General features: G+C 37.6%; 1 protein-coding gene across 1 annotated transcript in view; it reads left to right on the forward strand.

Annotated features, from left to right (window-relative positions):
• Window positions 1–20,852, forward strand: part of KLHL2 (kelch like family member 2) — a 124,564-nt gene that overhangs the window by 33,463 nt on the left and 70,249 nt on the right. Inside the window, exon 4 of the mRNA XM_059065870.2 lies at window positions 9,022–9,143. Within this exon, the coding sequence (XP_058921853.1) occupies window positions 9,022–9,143 (122 nt within the window). The remainder of the gene's footprint in view (window positions 1–9,021; window positions 9,144–20,852) is intronic.

The raw sequence follows: 20,852 nt of genomic DNA on the forward strand, positions 1-20,852 counted from the left end.
GCTCCCCCAAATGGCTGCCACCAGCATCAGTGACCCCAGGGTGAGCTCTTGCCTCTCTGGGAGGCTCTCTGAGATCAGAAAATAGGTCTGACCCAGGCTCCTTTCAAACTACTGCCTCTGTCCTGGGTCTCAGAGTGTATGAGATTTTGCACACACCCTTAACAGATGAGTCTCTGTTCCTACAGCCCTCTTGCTCTCATGTAGCCAGGCCCTTCCAGCCTTCAAAGCCGGAGGTTCTGGGGGCTTGTCTTCTCGGTTTAGGATTCCTGGACTGGGGAGCCCAATGTGGGGCTCAGAACCCTTGCTTTTGGGGGAGAATCTTTGTAATTGTGATTATCCTCTTGTTTGTGGGTTGCTGACCTGGGTGAGTGGGTCTTGACTAGGTCATAGCATTGCCCCTTCTATCCTTCTCATTGTGGTTCCTTCTCTATGTCTTTAGTTGTGGGAAATCTCTGCTGGTCTTCAGGTCATTCTCATTTATAGTTGCTCTGTGGGTAGTTGTGATTAGGTGTGCCTGTAGGAGCTGGTGAGCTCCAGGTCTTCCTACTCTGCCACCTGGCCACACTCTCCCTTAACCTCATTCTTAAAAAAAAAAAATTTAAACATACAGTACTGTACAAGGATATGAAGTTATTATCTGTTCCAACAATGAGCTTATAATCTTAGATTATTGGTAGGACAAATAAATACTTGTTAATACATATACAGTTATAGAAAAAGAAGCACAAATACAAATCTATTCATACTTTAGAAAAGTAAATATATCCTGGGCCTAACATTTTGTTGGATACTTCAAGGAATACAAAACAATATTAGCATACTTCCTGCCCCAGTAGTTTATTATATCACTGGGGGAATGAGATTGCACACTTTAAATACATAATAGTTTGTGGAAGATCTGTGTGTGCAGAGGAGTAATACAGATGGTGAGGACTGTGATGGGCAGCATTGAGAGAAGGGGATCTGATATTTCTTGAAACATAATGAATGTAAAGGTTTACACAAATGAAGAAAAGTGCAGAAAGCAATGTGGAGAGAATGGGCTTAGTGTTTTGGGAGTAGAGAGGAGTCTGGAGGCACCTCACTCTTCAGCCTATTACATTCTTACTATTCTGAACTGAATTAAATAATCAAGAATTTAGGAAAGATAGTAGAGGGGCCATGAGCCAAGTTGGGCAAGTGATTTGGGGAGGGTGCCTTCAGCTGAGGCTGATTCGAAAAGTTGAAATGGGATTAGTCAAATTTTTATGTTGTGGATTCACTTCAGTCTTTTGGTTTACATCTTATTTATTAAGTCTTTTCTAAACAGAATCTCTAGTTTGTAAAAGGAGTATTTGATCTGCATTGGCCTAATTTAGGAATTCACTAGTAAAGTGTTGTCCCTGTAAGTGGCCTTCCTTCAGGTGACACTGTTATTGCCACTTCCTTGTCAGAGTTACTGGATCTTTGGGATCATTAATCACTTCATCAGTCTGGGCTTCAGTTTCCACTTCTGGGAAATGGGGATGATAATATTTACTTCCTAGGATTCTTATAAAGATTAAGTGAGATCATGTATGTTAGCCCTTTATTTGGCAGATAGAAAATGTTCAATTAATGTTGGCAGTAATTATCATGATTATCATTATTATTTTTTACCCTCAATTCCTAAATGTCTTTATATTGTAAGACTATAAGATTGAAAAAGTCTTACACTAGACTGTTTTTGATAAATGTTTTATTTTCCAGTTACAAAATGTAGTGATTAACTTAAAATTACAAGATCAGGGTTAGTTTCCTATTATGTCTCTATTTTTCTTCTCTGTTTACTGAAGAATCTGAACTATATTTCAGCTTCCCTCTTTTCTTTCTTTTTTTTTTTTTTGCCTAATGGTTCTCACCTCTTCATGTTTCAGCTAACATGCAATTTCTGAATAAGTGAGTTTTGCTTAATGATGGGAATGAGGCCCTGAAGATGTCTTGATTCTATAAGTATTCCTAAGTATGTATCTCAGTTAACTGGTGGGTGGGTCCTTGCAGTTCAACCTGTTTCTGCCTGAGAATACTTGGTCAAATCTTAGATTGCTAGGTGCTAAAGTAGATACAAAATAGGGATTCTGTGTCAATTTCTGACACATATAAAATGTGAATTGAGTACCTCAATTGTGATTTTTTTTACAACTTTATTGAGGCATATTTTATATTGTAGTATTCAATGATTTTTAGTAAATTTACTGAGTAGTACTTCCGTCACCATAAATCAACTTTAGAACATTTTTGTTCCCACATAATATTTTTGAGGTTCATCCATGTCATAGTATGTATCATCAGTCTGTTCCTTTTTATTGCTAGGTAGATTCCATTGTATGAAAATGGCACATTTTGACTATTCATTTACCAGCTGATGGACATTTACGTTGTTTCCAATTTTTGGCTATTAAGAATAATGCTGGGGACGTCCTTGGTGGTGCAGTGGTTAAGAATCCACCTGCCAATAAAGGAAAATGTGTTTGATCCCTGGTCCGGGAAGATCCCACATGCCGCGGAGCAGCTAAGCCTGTGAGCCACAACTACTGAGCCTGTGCTCTAGTGCCTGCAAGCCACAACTACTGAGTCTGCGCACCACAGCTACTGAAGCCTGTGTGCCTGGAGCCCATGCTCCTCAACAAGAGAAGCCACTGTAGTGAGAAGCCTGCACACTGCAACAAAGAGTAGCCCCTGCTTGCCACAACTAGAGAAAGCTCATGTGCAGCAATGAAGACCCAATGCAGCCAAAAATAAAATTAAAATTAAAATAAAGAATAATGCTGCTGTGAACATTCATGTGCAGTTCTTTGTGTGGACAGATGTCTCATTGTGGTAGATACCTATGTGTGGAATTCCTGGGTCATATGGTAAATTTTAAAAAATTGCTATGCTATTTCCCCAAGTGGCTGCATCATTTTATACTCCTGTGTTATGTATGACTGTTCCCCTTTTTCTACATCCTTGCCAACACTTGTTGCTATCTTTTTTTTTTTCAATTGTGGTCATTCTAATGGGTGTGAAATGGCATCTCTTATAGTTTTAATTTGCACTTCCCTAATGACTAATGATGTTGAGCATCTTTTCATTTGCTTAGTAGGCTAGACTTTTATGGTTCTTCAGCAATGGATGCTATTTACCTTTATGGCAATCTTTGTTCATTTTCTTCTTTTGAATCCACTAAATAGTTAGCAGTTTGGCAGAGATTAGATTAGATTTTTTACCTAAAGAAGACATGAAAATCTGGTCTAGGTGGTTTAGTGTACATATATTCATTTAAGATTTGCTAGACTGTGAGCCCATTGTTTACCTGTTTTCCTGGTCTGAAGTCCTATTGTATTTATATTATCTGTCATAAAAAATATGGCAAGGCCCACAAGTAGACCTCGGCATGCTTCCACCCCATCACACACTGTGATGTTTGTATACTCTGGCTCAATGATCAGCAGTAAGCAGAAGTGTCTGCAGTGGCACAGGGCTACCTTGTACTCCTCTTGTTCCTTGTGACTCACCTATTAGGAAATGGGGACTCTACAGATATTCTTTCTGGCCCTTGTTTTTCATCTCTCCTAAACTGTAGGTGAATTTTCCATTCAAATTATATCACCTAAAAAAAATTCCGTTATTCATTGTAGTTCCAAGTATTTGGGTAGAAGAAGGGAGGTGAAAAGTAATTCTGTGATGTAGTCACAGGTTTTTCTTTTGTGAAATACAGGCCAGTTTAGATCAAGGCCAGGTTGTTTAACTGTTACTTGAGAAAGAATAAATCAAATTGCATTCTTGTGTTTTTATTTATTTATTTATTTTATCATCCTTTTTTGTTTGGTTTGGTTTGGTTTGTTTTTTATTGGCCATGCCACATGGCATTCGGGATCTTAGTTACCCTACCAGGGATTGAACCCATGCCCCCTGCAAAGGAAGCATGGTCCCTTAACCATGGACCTCCAGGGAAATCCTGAGTTCTTATGTTTTTAAATTACTTGTTTGTGTACAAATTGTGGCATTTAAAATGCCATTTTTCTTAACAAATATATTTGAGACTTCTGTGGTGCCACAGGCTAAAATAAAATATCTGAAATCTAGTGGGAAATACTGTATTTTTATTTTCACTCTTCTTTTACAGGGGGTGCTTTTTGATAATTTCTTTTGTCACATTGAACATGATTTAGTAAGGTAAATTAAAATAGGAAAAGATAGATTATCATTTGAATGATTAAGATGTGAGATATTTTAAAAGTTGTGTACATGTTGTATTTGTCTAAGATTTGTGCTTTCCTTCATGAAGGAATACTCATTGAGCATCTTCTGTGTGCTAGGTGTTATCCTAGGCTTTGCGGAGAGGAGGAATGGTTAGAGAGGAAACATAAAGAAAAGGTAATTTCTTATATCGCTGACTGCTGTGAAGAACATTAAATAGGGCATTGCACATAAAGTACATATAACTTTAGTCTGCATATAACAGAAAACTCCCCTTAAGCTGGTTTAAGTAGCAAGGAAATATATCCTCTCATAACTGGAAAATAGGCTGGGCACCAGGTATGATCGGATCATCAGGGATCCTCTTCCTTCTGTCTCACCACCTGGCTGTCCTCACTAAAAATTTTATCCTATGGTTGCTTCCCCCATGAATGCAAGATGCCTACGACAGTGGACCCAACATCTTGAGGAAGGAGAGGGGTTGTCTCTTTCCTATTTTTCTTTAAGGAACTGGGAGACCTGTTCCAGAAGTTTCTCAAACTAGAGCCAAACTGGCGGGATAATGTAGTTACCATGTTTGCCTTAGATTAGTTGTAGAATTGGGGAATTATGTACCATGCCACCATAGCCAGTGCCTGGCAGGGGCATTCGGGTCATCTTGCCAGAATGAAGATACCACTGTGTCAGTAGCTTCTTTATAACCTGAGACTAATAATGAGCAAAAGGGCAACAATGATTGGAGTAGGTGACAAGTACAACTTGAAGAGTAATGGAATAAAATTTATTTATTAAATGTGGCTGTAAACTTGTCATTCAATTCTTAGGGTTTCAACATAGTATAAAGTACACTGTATTATATTTTTATTATTTTTTCAATTTATGTGCTGAGCAATAACTGAAATTAGAGTCACATGAGTTTTTAATTGATCCTAGGGTTTGCCCTCGTAAACCTATTCACTTTTTAGAACTTCAGAATGGGTAAATACAGTCACCAGTTTGTTCTGGGCTTCAGGAGTCCTGATTAAGGTCCTTGAGATGGAAATGTTTCTATCCATACATGTGTCCGTAAGCTTTTATGATTTGGAGGACTTCATTTCTTTTCTCAAAAACAGTAGAGATGGTGCAGTGTTCATTAGTGAAAGTGCTTAGCTCGGTCTTATAGTGGATGTTCAATAAATGTTTGTTGACTGAAATCCTTCAGAGCTAGAATACCCATATTCAAGACTAACTTAAGTGTTAGTAATTGTGTTAAGTAAAGGTGCTACATTTAAAATTGGCACTTGTTTTGCTTTTTGCTTTTCTAGTCATTCATTCAAACAGCCATTATTTATTGGGTATCTACCATATGTCAGGCACTGTGGGATACAGAGGTAAGAACAATGTCATCCCTGCAGGAAGCTCAAGAATCCAGGTGGGGAGAACCAGATATTATGACAGAGTAGATTTGCAGGAGGTTACCTAGGGTGAGAACCTAACCTAGCCTTGGGTCATCAGCAGGCAAGGCTGCTTGGAGAGGTTCCAGCTGAATCTTGAAGAATATGTGGGGGTTAGCCTGGGGAATGAGGGCATGGGGAGACAGAGATGAGGAAGCTTGACAGAGGCATCGAGGTAGGAAATTGCTGGGTATGTATGAGAAACTACACAAAATTCCTTCCTTATATAAATTAAGACTAGAAGTGGGAGAGAGAGAGAGGAGGCTGGATAGCAAGGCAGGGGTGGGACATGGACAGGCCTGCATGCCTGGACTGGGAGCAGCTGAAGGCTTTTGAGTTCCATGGTCAGATGTGTGGAGTCCATCCTGTAGGTGAGGAAGAAGGAAGAGGTGGCACAGCGGCAGGAGGAATGGAGAGGAGGTGAGGGTGGCGATATCTGTGTGGATATCATAGTATAGCTTCAGTTCTATAATACATGATCCAACACAGGAGAAGAACACTAAGACAGGAAGTTAAAAAAATGTTATGAGATTAAACTCTTTACAGTATCGTTGGGTATCTTTTTAAAATTCGTTATCAGGAATTCCTTGGCAGTCCAGTGGTTATGATGGCGTTTTCTCTGCTGTGGGCCTGGGGTTCAGTCCCTAGTCAGAGAACCAAGATCCCACAAGCCACATGGCACGGCCCAAAAGAAAGAAAGAAAGAAAGAAAAACAAAACTCATTATCAAAAATAAATCTCCTCTATAAACATAGGAAAGGACAGAAGTAAGACAATATTTAACAACTAGAATTAGCTCTAAGTAGCTTTTACAACTCTCTTTGGTACGTGTTTTGGTTCTTCGTAGTTACTGGAATTTTTAAGCTATTAACACAGTCTGTGGCAAGCTATTTGTTTTTGTAAATTAATATGAAAAATAAAGATTAAAGCATTTCTAAAGCAGTATGTGATAGAGATAGAATTTGTTGGAAGTAGATACAGTTTTCTTGGGAGAGAAATAATTAATATTAAAAATGACACTTAAGGAATGTATGAATCAGCACAGTGCATCTTATAGCAATACCTTAAAAACTATAATATTAAAAACTGCTTGGCAGAGAACTGGTAATTTTTCAGTCATACATGTAAATTAAAGTCAAACTTGTTTTTGTCTAAATCATGCCTAAGTCCTGAGGAGTGAATTCCTTGAGAACTAAGTACATGGCTTTATGCTTGTGTGGCCCCGGGCCCTGTGGGGCTTTGCACATCGCAGGGGCCCTAGAGATGAATTAGAGTGGGCTTTCGCTAAAGTCCAAGTGGGAATTACCAAAGTGTCCTCACTTTACCACAAAAGAGCTTTCAGATGACACAAATTCCATCTAGTTACAAGATCCAGAGAGACTAGGACAGAGGAAGGTGCCTTATATGTAGATGAAGAATTATGTTTCCATATTCCTCGACCCTGCTTTTTTAACCCTTTTCTTTAAGGGGGAAAAAAAAACATGCTTTCCCCTTTTTCATGAAAGGAAAAAAACCCAAAAAACATGCTGAGGCAGCAGATACATAGCCTAATCCCTTGTCTTCCTGCTGTATAGGCATATAACAGGAGCATATCATCAACTTTCTCTCTTCCCTTGTAATACCAGTGGATGTTTTCCCCCCTGGGAAGTAGCATAATAGTTTTTCAGATATTTTAGCTTTTAGGAGAAGAGCTTTTTTTGAGCTTTTGTCAGAGAGAATCTCCAGGGAAGCAGGTAGTTAAATATACATCACTATTATTATTTCTCTCTTCCCAGTGTTTATGTTTGCAAAGGAATTTTGTATAATTATGGATTCCTATAGCCTTTTCTGATAATTTATGGTCACTGACAGTATACTGTACCTGAAAAAGAAATGAACTTTCAAGAAATCTTGAGGCCATTGTGTTGTTTTCTAACAGGTGAGGGATGGTGGCATTGTTTTTCATACTTCCTTTATCTTTGAAACCTGATGAATGTAGAACTAAACCTTTTTGCTAAGGTGTCCCCTAACACTGAACATTATTTTTAGACTGTCTTGTTTTTAATTAAGTTTTCTTTCTCCATTCAATTGCTTATGTTTCCCTATTCTTGGGCCATTTTATGTCCGCACATATGTGCCCAAACCTGCTTCTAACTCTCCATGAGTCCCCTGGGTTTAGGGGCCATTCCTTCTCTTTTCTGCTCCCCAGTTTCTTTATACAAGAGAGGATCTTATTTATGATCCCTGGATGCTTAACTAGTTCAGTGGATAGGAAGAGGGAGGTCTTGTACCACTTATTTAGCAGGCAGCGATGTAGAAGGGCATCTGGCTTTAGTAATAAATGCTGGTATGGAAATGATTTCAGGTTGAAGTTGCTACAGATGACAAATAGGAACTGAACTTGGGCTAGAAGGCCCATTGCCATTTGCCTTGGCCATTGACTCACCTCTTTAAGACCCCTCTTTTGTCTTGCATTTCCTGGGCATCTTCCAGTAATTTGTGTTCTGATTGTTTCCTATCTGAGAGGCGTGTCTTCCCAGAGGGCAGGGGCAGGCACTGAAGTGCTTGTGAGTGAGTACGGGGAACTTGGAAGTTAGCCTCACGGGGTAACACTGTGTTCTAGTCTTGAATAGAAATTCAAAAAGAAAAGAAACTGCTCTAAAGCATTGTCAACTGAAAAAATGCACACCCTAGAAGCTGCGAATTGTGTTTTATTCAGCGAACTTTTGGAGGACTTCAGCCCAGGAGGCAGCCTCTCAGATCTCTCTGAGGGACTGCTCCAAAGAGGTCAGGGAGGAACCAGAATATGTAGGAGTTTTTACAAAAGAACCAGGCAGTCGGAACATCAAAAGATTATTGTTAATTAAAGAAAACCAGACAAGTTAATAAATTTAGCACTTTTCTATGTATGGGAAGATAACAAGCGTCTAGGCTCATTGAAATCATTCCTTTAATACACACTTTAACTATCTAGGGCCAGTATCCTATTTTTTTTTTCCCATTCTGAATCCCCTCATGGTGCACAGTCGGGGGTGGCCTGCAATGGCTGATGGCTGCAACATCCTTTGTTTACTGCTATGGCAGGTGACATTCTTGTCCACACATTGGACCAAAAAAAGGCATGGACGGCATTGGGTCCTGAACCTATAATTCTACAGGTATTAAGAGTTCATGCAGCTGGACACGTGGCATATTCATCGCCATGATGTGATTTCCAGGTACAAGTGGGTAACAGAAGTACCTTGTATGGTTTCCTCAGGTAAGCTTTTAGGGGAGGTAGGGGAATGTTGTAGACCTGCTGAAGTGTCTGACCATATTGCCTCCTGAATACAGTGAGTGGCCATCTGACTGGATTTTGGTCTTCCTGCTGGGTGTCTGCTGCAGCGTCAGCCTTGCTCCTTGTGTTTCAGGTGAGATGAGTGAGAGCCGAGCAAAGAGAGTTCGAATCAAGGAGGTGGACGGCTGGACCCTGAGGATGCTGATTGACTATGTTTACACGGCAGAGATTCAGGTGACAGAAGAGAATGTACAGGTAAGGGTGACGCCTCATATCACTTGGTTCTTTACACATGTCAGTGTTCTAATGCAAAAGGGCATACCTATACATAGACACTTTGTACCAAAGTAATAGAATTTGTTGTTAAAACTGTATTTCTAAGAGACATTATAATGATTATAGCTTTTTAATAATGTTCCTGATTTCAGTAACTTTTATATTCTCAAACTTCTAAGATAAAAATCCTTTAGTTCTCTGAATGATGCTTGTTCTTTTATGAAGATATGGTCATGTTCATTTATAACTACAGTGCTACCCATATTTTCCTCTATTCCCTGGAAGGTTAAGTCTGTAAAGGGTGTTTTTGGCGGCCAACAGCCTTTACTTCTTTGACTATTTCAGCATTCTCTATTAGTGATTCTAGATTTTAGCTAAAATTTGGCATTGTACCTCTCTTACTTTCTATAAAGAACAAATGTTTTATATATATGATGTAAATGTTTAACTAATATAGGTGGATGTGGAGTAGAAAGTGAAAGTCCCTCTTTAAAACTGTACTTCTCTTCACACTCACCAATCCCACACTCTGTGATTTACTCTCTTTCCCCAGAGGGTAGCCTCTGTTATCTGTTTGGTGTTAATCTTTAAGAACATTTTCTATGCAGTTACACACACACACACACACACACAATTTTCTTAACATAAGTATACTTTTACTATACTGTTGTTCTGTAACTTTACTTTTTTCACTGAACAAAGTGTCTTGGAGTTCTTTACATGTCAATACATATGAGTCCAGCTCATTCTTTTGTGTGGTGTCCTGTATGTTAATCAGCATATATGATTTTTTACCTTTACAAAAATGTTGCAGTGAATGAACATTTTTATATTTGCATCCAAAAATTTCATGGGATAGATTCCTCAACATGTAATAGCTAGATCAAAAGGTACAAAAGGTAATTTCTGATAGGTATGCCAAATTGCCATCTAAAAGTTTGTATTTATTTATACTCCTTCCAATAGGTAGACTATATTTTGAGGACAGCAAAAAGAACTAGGACTAACTTCTTAAGAAATAATCTGTAAATTCTACTTGTGCAAATAGGAAATCTTTTGTCCCTTGTAATTAGTTGAAATATGCTGCAAAATATTTGTATTTGGAGACTGAAATCTTTTCACTTTAACTTGTTAGAGCATGCTGTTATTAAATCTTAAATACTGGCAGTGGTAAGGCCTCCTGGTGATCCTTCTTAGATGGCCTCAGTTAACCTCTGCTTGGAAGTCCCATTCATGAGGTAAAGCATTTGAAAAGCCTCGGTTGATCCTGAAGTCATGTACAAAGGTGTGAATCAGATGCTACATGAATCTTTTTTTAACATGGAGGAAAATGTTTGGTACGTGTCATCTCATTCTGGTCTTTTCTGTACAGGTGTGCTATTTGCTGGATTCTGGGGCATTGGTTTCAACAAGACCCTTATCTTGGGTTTCTTTTGCTTCTTCTTTTTATTCGTTTGAGTGCCTGAGTCTCACTGTACCCTATATCTGACCTTCAGTAAATGAATTACTGATTGGTTTCTTTGATTCACATAATGTGTCACATGGGGGAAAATTGCAAAAGGTAGTTTAGGCCTACAAGACTGGAGTGTGTGAATTCAGCTCTGAATGCTGTTTGTAGTAGCTATTGGGGTAGAGACATTGGCCTGTGTGAGGAACTGGGAGAATGCTTCTCATGTTTCTTTTAATAACTGTCATGTTCCAGTCCTGAAGTGTTAGTCATCATACCTCTCAGAAAACCTCTTGCCCTCTGCTAATTTGCCTTTGTGTATATTGCTAGCTCTTACAGGAATACATTGAAAGAGTTGTATTTGGCAGACTCATTAAATGCTTAACATTCACATTGTTTTTGTTGTTTTTTGGAAGAGGGATGTTTCTTTACTGTAGGGGTATCTTGGTACATAAAGCCTTATTTTATACTCCATTGAAAAATACTTGTTTTGCAAAAGTCAGTTTGGAAATAAAATTGATTAAAATAAGCTACCTTTTCCATAACAAGTATTTTTAAAAATTCTATTATTATTATTTTTTAAATTTATTTATTTTATTTATTTATTTTTGGCTGCATTGGGTCTTCGTTCTGGCACGTGGGCTTTCTCTAGTTGTGGCGAGCGGGGGCTACTCTTTGTTGTGGTGTGCGGGCTTCTCATTGTGGTGGCTTGTCTTGTTGTGGAGCATGGGCTTTTAGGCACACAAACTTCAGTAGTTGTGGCACGTGGGCTCAGTAGTTGTGGCTAGTGGGTTCTAGAGTGCAGGCTCAGTAGTTGTGGCGCATGGGCTTAGTTGCTCCGCGACATGTGGGATCTTCCTGGACCAGGGCTTGAACCCGTGTTCCCTGCATTGGCAGGTGGATTCTTAACCACTGTGCCACCAGGGAAGCCCCATAACAAGTATTTTTTATTGAAATACAGAGTAAGGGCTTACCTATCAAGACACACTAAACTGCTCTTTCCTCTGTTTTGTACATTTTTGTCTGTCTGTACTTTGTTAAATCTTTCTTCTAAGTGCTGTTCACCTTAAGGAAAGGAGCAGTTCTGGGAAGGTATCTGTTATTCTTATTAATGTGAAGCTAAAGTTTTAAATGGCCCCAACTAGAAACTCTGCTCTGAGTATATCTGCTCTGAGAGTGTTGACAGTGGGGATGGAACTTTCTGTGATTCAAAGGTTTATTGTTGTCAGTATATTTTCTCATTAGACCTAGAATCAAATCTCTTGTCAGGTAACCTCCCTTTTGTATATTTCTGTTTTAGTAATAAAGTATAGTCTTAGGATAGCAGGTATCTTAGTCTTCTACTTTGGGGCTGCATGTTTTTATGTAGAAGCATAGTGCCATAGAATGCTGAGGTCCAGCTGTCTTAGAGTCAGTTGGTGACAGAACAGGACCATAACCCTGGTTTCCCTGATTCCTAGTTAAGGGTCCCTTCTGCAATACTACGCAGTCTCCTTATTACACGGATTTAAAATATATATAATAACTGTTTGAAGTGAATGTTGTTAACTTTGAGTCAAAATGAAGAAATGAAGTAGTTTGAAAGATTAACTCTAAAGAAGGGACAATTGTCATTTTATTATATAAGTAATAGCGTTTTAATTCTGGCTGTTGAGGATTTCCTGATTATTTTTTTCTTTTGTTATTGCTGTTGTTTTTTTTGTTTAGGTTTTCAAACTTTGATTTTGAGTTTGGATGGTAGCTTTTAATTATGGTAACATTGGGAATAATTTGAGCCAAATGAATTTGTTTTTTTTAAAGAGAAATAAAAGGAGAATACATATTTTACCATGACCACACTTTTAATTGAATTTTTTTGCTGTTGTTGCTGTTGAATAGTTTAAATTACTTGTGTTTAAAGTATCCAATCAAATTTTATAAACTTTATATATATGGGACCAGAGAAAATAAAGCCAAAGCCTACTATAAAAGGAGGTAAACTTTTTTGGGGTCATGGACTCCTTTGAGAAGCTAATGAAAAACTGAACTCTTTCCCAAGTAAAGGGCACTAAAGTATGTATGCATGAAGTTTCACATACATGTTCAGAGACTGCATATACTTTGTCTCCTCCCACCTTCCCCATTAAGAATACTTGACTTTGTGTGTGTGTTTGTCTATATGAAGAGTTTTCACATGGGTTTATCTTCAGCTGTGTGCTAGGCATTTTACATATGTCTTAGTTGATATTCACCAGCATATTAGATAGGTATTACTCTATTTTGCAAATGAGGAAGCTCAGGAAGGTTAAGTAATTAGTTCAGCATCACACAGCAACTATTAAGTTGTCATTAACTACTAGTGTTATTGAAAAAGATAGTTTATATATTCAAAAATAAAAGTACATTTATAACTGAAAAAAATTTTTTCGATATCCCCCAAATTATTGAAGGTTTATTATTCTTCATTTGATGTGTTGATGAACATTTTGGAGAATCCTAAAGGATCTTGAATTTTTTTAAACATTTACTTTATTGCTAAATTTGTGATCTTGTTACATATGTTTTTACTTCTCAGCTTTTGGGCATTTGTTTTGGCTTGCTAAAAGTAGATAAGAGTTTTTCACCTGATGTAAGTGTGAAAAACTAAGGTAAGGCTATTGATAGACAGTGCCAATGTAAGTAAATGATCTTATTCCCAAATTAATATTATAAGTGTTCATCTGTAGGTTCTGTCTACATTAGAACTCTTATCACCTCAGAATTGAAGCATCTGATAATTTTGAATGGATGGGTTTTAAACAGTTCATGAACTGTTTAAACTTTTGTGTTGCATAAACTGGAATTATTTGAGATAGAAAATCTCATCTCTTTTAAAAAAGAGCAGAATTTATTTATTTATTTATTTTGTAATATCTTTGTTGGAGTATAATTGCTTTACAATGTAGAGTTAGTTTCTGCTGTACAACAAAGTGAATCAGCTATACGTATACATATATCCCCATATCCCCTCCCTCTTGAGCCTACCTCCCATTTTCCCTGTCCCACCCCTCTAGGTCATCACAAAGCATTGAGCTGATCTCCCTGTGCTATGCAGCAGCTTCCCACTAGCTATCTGTTTTACATTTGGTAGTGTATATATGTCAGTGCTACTCTCTCACTTCATCCCAGCTTCCCCTACCCACCCTGTGTCCTCAAGTCCATTCTCTACATCTGCCTCTTTATTCCTACCCTGCCACTAGGTTCATCAGTACCGTTTTTTAGATTCCATATACTTGCGTTAGCATATGGCATTTGTTTTTCTCTTTCTGACTTACTTCACTCTGTATGACAGACTCTGGCTCCATCCACCTCATTACAGATAACTCACTTTCGTTCGAAGAAGGAACAGAATTTAAACAAGAGCTTTCCAAGAGATAGTTAAAATTAATTATTGGTAATAAACACACTAGAGTGTTTAACACAACCTCAGTACAGTAGAAAATCGAAGGTCGTGTGTCCATTTCCTTGGTGGTGTAGAGCAGGGTGTTTGTTGTTTGAGATGGGACCAGAAGTGACAGCAGTGTGTCATTGTGGAGCCTTCTACCCCTGAGGGCTCCTGAAAGGAGGGCATCATAGGAGGGGCTTCCATGGTAGGAGTCCTGTTGATATGGTTGACCACTTAATCAAAAAAAGGCTGAAAGGGAGAAACCATTAAAAAAGAGTACTTGTATACCCTAAATATTTTATTTTAACCCCAAACATGTAACTGTACAATTGTATGTTAGTCTTTCGTTGTAAAACTAAGTATGGCCCGCTGCTTGGAAAGCCACACGCTTGTTCTTGCGCATACCACACCACACTGATACATCAGCTCTAACTACCCAGTGCTTTTAAAGTGCGGCGAGAGCTCAGACACTTGAAAAGAAATCTCAATGCAGAGTCATCTTTGGACTATACACTTTCTCTGACATTCCTCACACGTCTAATTTGATTGAGAAATGTTTTGTGGTAACACATTGATCAAATCATTCTAAAGCAATCAAGTTAGTTTTCTTAGAAAAGCTCTCTTTTTACATGCACATGTCATTAGATTACATATATTTATTCAAGTTATATAATTTCAGTAACAAGTGCAAGTGTTCCAAACAAATTGGGAGCAAACCTAACATGCATGAGTTGGTAAGTTGCATCTCAGCTGGACAGGAGCGGTAGAAGTGTGCAAGCCTGTTAGAGTGTACAGAGGGCGTGGGAGAGTTGGTTAGTCAGGCCAGTAGGTTAAACGGGGAGGTTGGTAAAGGGTGCTTTTGCTGTATTTCTGCATGTGTAAATATTGAAATGAGATTCCTGTTGATGGATATTTATTTGAAAAATGGACATTGTTTTTCCACTGCCAGTATTGATCCTGATAAATTCCAATTTTCAATAATAGTTCATTAAAAATTTATGGAACATCCATTTTGTGCCAGACAATGGTCCACCTGTTGGCGATGCAATATCAAGCAAGACAGGCAAAGCCTCTGTCCTGAGAACCTTTACAGCCTATTACTTTACATGTAATTGGGTGTTTCTAGTGACTGTATATATGTGTACATTAGCCAGTGTGCATCATTCTTAGGATCTAGTCATCTAAGTGATATAATTAGTAATCAGAGGATTGTGTGGTTAGTGTGGAGTCACAGAGAAGGGAATTTGCTTCAAATGGATAAGAGAGGGCTCTAATGAACTATCAAACACACATTTCTAGTGACTAGAATATTGATTGAATGCCATCAAATCCAGTGTCTCTACACGCTGTGTGGCATCCAGAAAAACTCTGACAAATAAATAACTGCTCTTCAGATAACCCATTTCTGAACATTTGATGTTCAGTAGTTTTCTTTTCTACCCTCAGTCACTTGAGCATGTGACAAACTGTACCAGCCACAGTGCTTATTGAGACCAGAATTCCAATCAAAGGGTAGAGGGCTGTAGTATTTTTGAACTCTCCATCTATCTCCATATGGAAATTGAATAACATGGACCATTTTGCACCTTATGTTAAAAATAATTTTTTCTGACAGAGACTATAACTGTACACTTGATTATGGTTTAAGCTTGGTTACAGTCATGTTCTAGATATACCCTTTAGTTATCCTGATTGAATAACCATTCTCCATTCTCAGCCACACATTTAGAAGTTGCCCAAGTACCAAAGGAGTTCAGTAGAAGGAAGGCTCATCTTCAAGGTGAACAAAACATCTACTGAACAGTTTTACAAATTTTTACAGTGCCATCTTAGCATAAAATTATTTAAGTGAGTATATAATACTGCATATTTAAATTATTGTTGAACAACTCAGAACATAATAAGGAGCCCTTAGATTGGCTGTCTGCTAGAAACTTCATGGGCCAGTGGACTCTGGCTAGTTGTTATATTAGAATTCAAAGCTCAAATCTTGAACTTACTATTGACTTCACTGATGGCCTTGAGTAAGACATTAACCTTTCTGTCTGTTTTACAGCTATTAAATTTACACCTTTTAGAAATGTTGTAAAATATACCAGTTAAAGCTTCTAAAAATATTAAAGTGCTCTATGAATGTTAGCCAGAAAATGGAACAGCAATAAAAAGACTTGAGGCCTTGAGGAAGAAGAACTCATTTGAGATTGTTTGGGATTGCTGGATAAAAAGTGCTCATTTAATCTTTCCCTTACTCTTTATATTCTTAGTCTTTATAACCAGGATGTATTATTTGTGACCAAAACAAAAAAAAGATTCTTAATTTGCTATTGATTTCTCTCCACCTAACAAGTCTTGTGTATTTGGATTAGTGTGGAGACACCACTCTGGAGTGATGGCAGTACTGTTTTATATCTTCGATTTATAACAGCCTTTTCCATTGGTTTGACTGTGGTGGCTGCAGATGTTTCTCATAGCAGAGTCTACAGAAAGCTTACTGTTTTTCTACTTGAGTTCTGTTTCTCTTATGAGGTAGAGTGTAAGTCCTTTGTGTCTAAAAGGGTTTTGGCAGAGGATGTGCTTGGAAAACACTGGTTAAAACTTAAAAACAAAAAAAAAATACCTTGAATCAAACCTTTAGGATTAGTGGTTGTTTATGGTATAGCAATGAAAATCCTATCATGGGAGTGAATTTATCTGACATTCTAATACCTGGAGATCTGTTAACTTAGTATTTTATCACTTTATCAGAATAGTGATAATTTTAGTTTATTGTTATTATCCAGAGGCAAAAATGATGACTTTCTTTTACATTAATAATTACTGTAAAATTTTGAATAATTTACAATTGAGTTTTGATCTTAATTGTATTTTATTATGTTTTAAGTTAGAACTCGGTAAGCCTCATAATTTTAATCAAAATATTTGACCAATGAGAACATCCATTTTTAATCATGCCAGTTAAATTATGTTTTACTCTCTATAAGTTAAGAGTATAGAACAGATGAAGAACTTATTTAAAATTTAATATGGAAGAAGCCATTGAGGTCAGCTAGTTTGAGAAAATCTAGTAGCTTTATTATAAGAATATCCTATAGAACTAGATGGACATCACACTTGAAGTGTTTTTTTTTAAGTTCTTGTTTGGAGAAAAGCTAGTTACTCCAGAAGCATTAGTAATTATGTTATTTGCTGTAACTTCATATCATTAAAATACATAATCTTCGAAGATGTCCAGATGGTTGAGTCATTTTGGAGTTCATGTTTTAAGGCGCTGCATGTGGTATATAAAAGATATTTATCTTGATGAACAATAAATGACTCTATCCTGATTATGACTTAGCATTTTATAAGCAACAGTGAATAATTTGTGCAAGGATGAGAAAAATTCGAAATAAATCCTTATCGGGTTTTTTTTTTTTCTCTTTGATCTTTGCCTCATGTTTAGGTATGGAGCCTGCATGGGAGATAGCACGTTTACATCTGGCATGTGGCCAGTGTTAAGGGTCTGTCTCTCCAAACCAGTTTAGGTGGTTAGAGTCTAGAGCTGTTAATTTATCTGTGATTCTGGCATATGTGGATTGAGATAAGCCAAAGGTTTTATAAGCCCTAGCATTATTGACATACAATTTTTAAAAATTATTACCTTTTGGGGGCTTCCCTGGTGGCACAGTGGTTGGGAGTCCTCCTGCTGATGCAGGGGACACAGGTTCGTGCCCCGGTCCGGGAAGATCCCACATGCCGTGGAGCAGCTGGGCCCGTGAGCCATGGCCGCTGAGCCTGTGCGTGTGGAGCCTGTGCTCTGCAATGGGAGGGGCCACAGCAGTGAGCGTACCGCAAAAAAAAAAAATTACCTTTTGCACCTTGATGTATTAATCACATTGTCAGGTTAGTAAAATTAATGCACTTCTGATCATCTGGTTTTTTTTGTTTTTGTTTTAAATTATTTATTTATCTTTGGCTGTGTTGGGCCTTTGTTGCTGCGCGAGGGCTTTCTCTAGTTGCGGCGAGCGGGGGCTACTCTAACTTGCAGTGAGCGGGCTTCTCATTGCAGTGGCTTCTCTTGTTGCAGGGCACGGGCTCTAGGTGCGCGGGCTCAGTAGTTGTGGCTTGTGGGCTGTAGAGCGCAGGCTCAGTAGTTGTGGCGCATGGGCTTAGTTGCTCCACAGCATGTGGGATCTTCCCAGACCAGGGATCAAACCCGTTTCCCCTGCCAATGCAGGCGGATTCTTAACCACTGCACCACCAGGGAAGCCCTGATCATCTAGTTTAAGTGTACTTGTGACTTTCCAGAGGACATATAATTTATGATAACTTTACTTTGTGAAAGTATAGCGGTATCACTAACATGTATTCAGAAGCTGCTGTTTTAAATTAACTTTATGATGACTAGTGTAGAAATTTGGTCATGTAATTATGTTTGATTTTTAGGGGGGTTAGTTTCTTATTTAGGATTCTATCAGATAGGATTATTATTTTTCCATTAAAAATTTTGTTTCATAATTTATAAAGGCCTTCCACTGACCTCTGGTTAATCTCAGTGTTGGCTTAAAGCAATCGTTTCCCCCCACCTGGTGGGCTGTAGTTTACATTCCATAGATTTTAACTGTTCAATTTGCTAAGTGTTAACAAATGCATACACCTGTTAACCCCACCCAAATCAAGATATTGAACATTTATAACTTCAAGCCCCTTCCCTGTAAATCCCTCACCCTAACTTGAGGGTGATATGATCTCTATTACAGTATATTAATTTTGCCTCTTGAACTTCATATAAACAGAACCACGCAGAATGTATTCTTCTGAGGCTGACTTTTTTGGTACAACATAACATTTGTGAGAGTCACGTATGTTATCACATGTTCCAATAGTTTGTTCTTCTTTATAAATATGCTGAGTACTCCTTTGTGTGGATTTACTGCAATTTACCATGTTGAGGAGCATGTGTTTAAAGTTATTGGCTGTTATTAAGAAAACTTAAAGCACTTTCATAAGGGACATTAACAGTAACACACTATAATTAAGCTCTAGTTGGGGTCAGGTAGAGGCTGTTATTAAGATGGATGAACTTATTTAATTGCCTCTTAAATATGATTTTATTTTTTTCTTTTTCTTTGTTTTGCTTAACATGTGTTTTCTTATCATGTATTTTCTCACTTTTCATTCTCCAGCAATAATTTGATTTTATCTTACAATCTCTTTTTTATGTTAAGTCTAGGCTTTGAGAAACAAAGTTGAGAGATGATGTATGAATATTGATTGCAGACAAGGTTGAGAGGAGAGAATACAGAATAATTTCTGATGAAAACTAACATGTACCTGAAAAGAGCTATTTGTCTAAGGAGTAAGAGTGTATGATGTGTGTGTGTGTTTGTGTGTATGAGAGAGAGAGAGAGAGTGTGTGTGTGTGCACATATGCACATGCATATATGTCTGTTTTGATTTAGCATTATATTTACAAAAAAAACCCCAAAAATCTTTAAAAATTATTAGCAGTCTCTTCAGCCTTGAAAAAAATCCCATTGAAATAAATTTGGTAATCTGTGGGGTCCTCTGAATAATATAAAGCAATTTAGAAAGAAGATGGAAAAGGAATAGGCATGGACAAAAAGGGCAAGGGGAAGGAGAGGGCAGAACGAGAAAGAGAGGAAGAGGAGGGTATAGGATGTAACTGAGTCATTCTGTGCCCTCACATGACCCAATTTTTTTCTTTAAAATAGAGATCTTGCTTAAGGCCTTACTCATTTTATTATGCATATAAAGTTGTTCCCCATTAACTATTCTATGATACCTACTGAACAATGGTGGTTGGATAAAGACTCTCCCATTTTTATCAACATTACAGATTTTGGAACAAGGAAGAAATATTTGTTGGTAGAAGAATAATGAACCCTTGGTAAAGGATCTCTCAAATTGATATTAGGAATTTTCTTTTTTCCTTCATTTAAAAAATTTCTGGTTTTCAGACATGTTTGAATGAAAGTTTAATCCAATCCTATTTGTGCTTAGACCAGATGACTGACACAAAAGAGAGATAATGAATATGAACTATTTTGACAATTATATTTGGCAGTTAATTTGGTGATTATCATCCATAGGTGTAAATATATCCATGCAACACCTTTGAAAAGTCAGAGGTGTCCTTAGTCTCCTATATTAAGAGATGTATATCTTACTTCTGTTCTTTGAGTTAACTGATAATCTTGGCCCTTTAAACTTACCTGTTTTTATTTTAATTAAAAAATATATATTTTTGAGGCCCACTGATGGCACTTGTCAGTCTCTGTTTTCTTATTTAGTGGGTCTATGCCTTAACCTCACAACCCTGATCTAACCAGCTTATATTCTGGTTATGAAGGTAGTTATTTGTGAAATTCTGAGGTTGTGAAAAGGAAGAATCTTAGAGGATCTGATGGAGATACAGAAGGGAATTTTGACCTATAGAAGTAAAATGTATGTTCAATTTGTCGAGAGACCAGCAGTCATGTTTTTTGATTTGTAGTGATTATAGAGAGGAGAGACTAAAGGAGAGGAGATTAAAATGGATTAATTCTGATTAATGATAGGAGAATAGAATAAAATATTCTTCTTGGAAGAAGGGACTACCTGCCTTCTGTGTTTCAGTTACTTTGCTAAGTGCTGGCCTCATTTAGTCTTTGTAACATCCTGGACAGAGGGTTATTTTTTTTTTTAGAAATCAGAGAATTCCAGCTCTGAGGGGCTAAGTGACTATGGTGATACAGTGAGTATGGAGCTTATCCAGCCTTCAAGGCCAGAGCTCTAGAGCTTGTGGTAGAGTTTCCATTCTCCATTCTTTTTGCGGTACGCGGGCCTCTCACTGTTG

This window comes from Kogia breviceps, chromosome 6, assembly GCF_026419965.1.
Source record: "Kogia breviceps isolate mKogBre1 chromosome 6, mKogBre1 haplotype 1, whole genome shotgun sequence".
Taxonomy (NCBI): Eukaryota; Metazoa; Chordata; class Mammalia; order Artiodactyla; family Physeteridae; genus Kogia; species Kogia breviceps.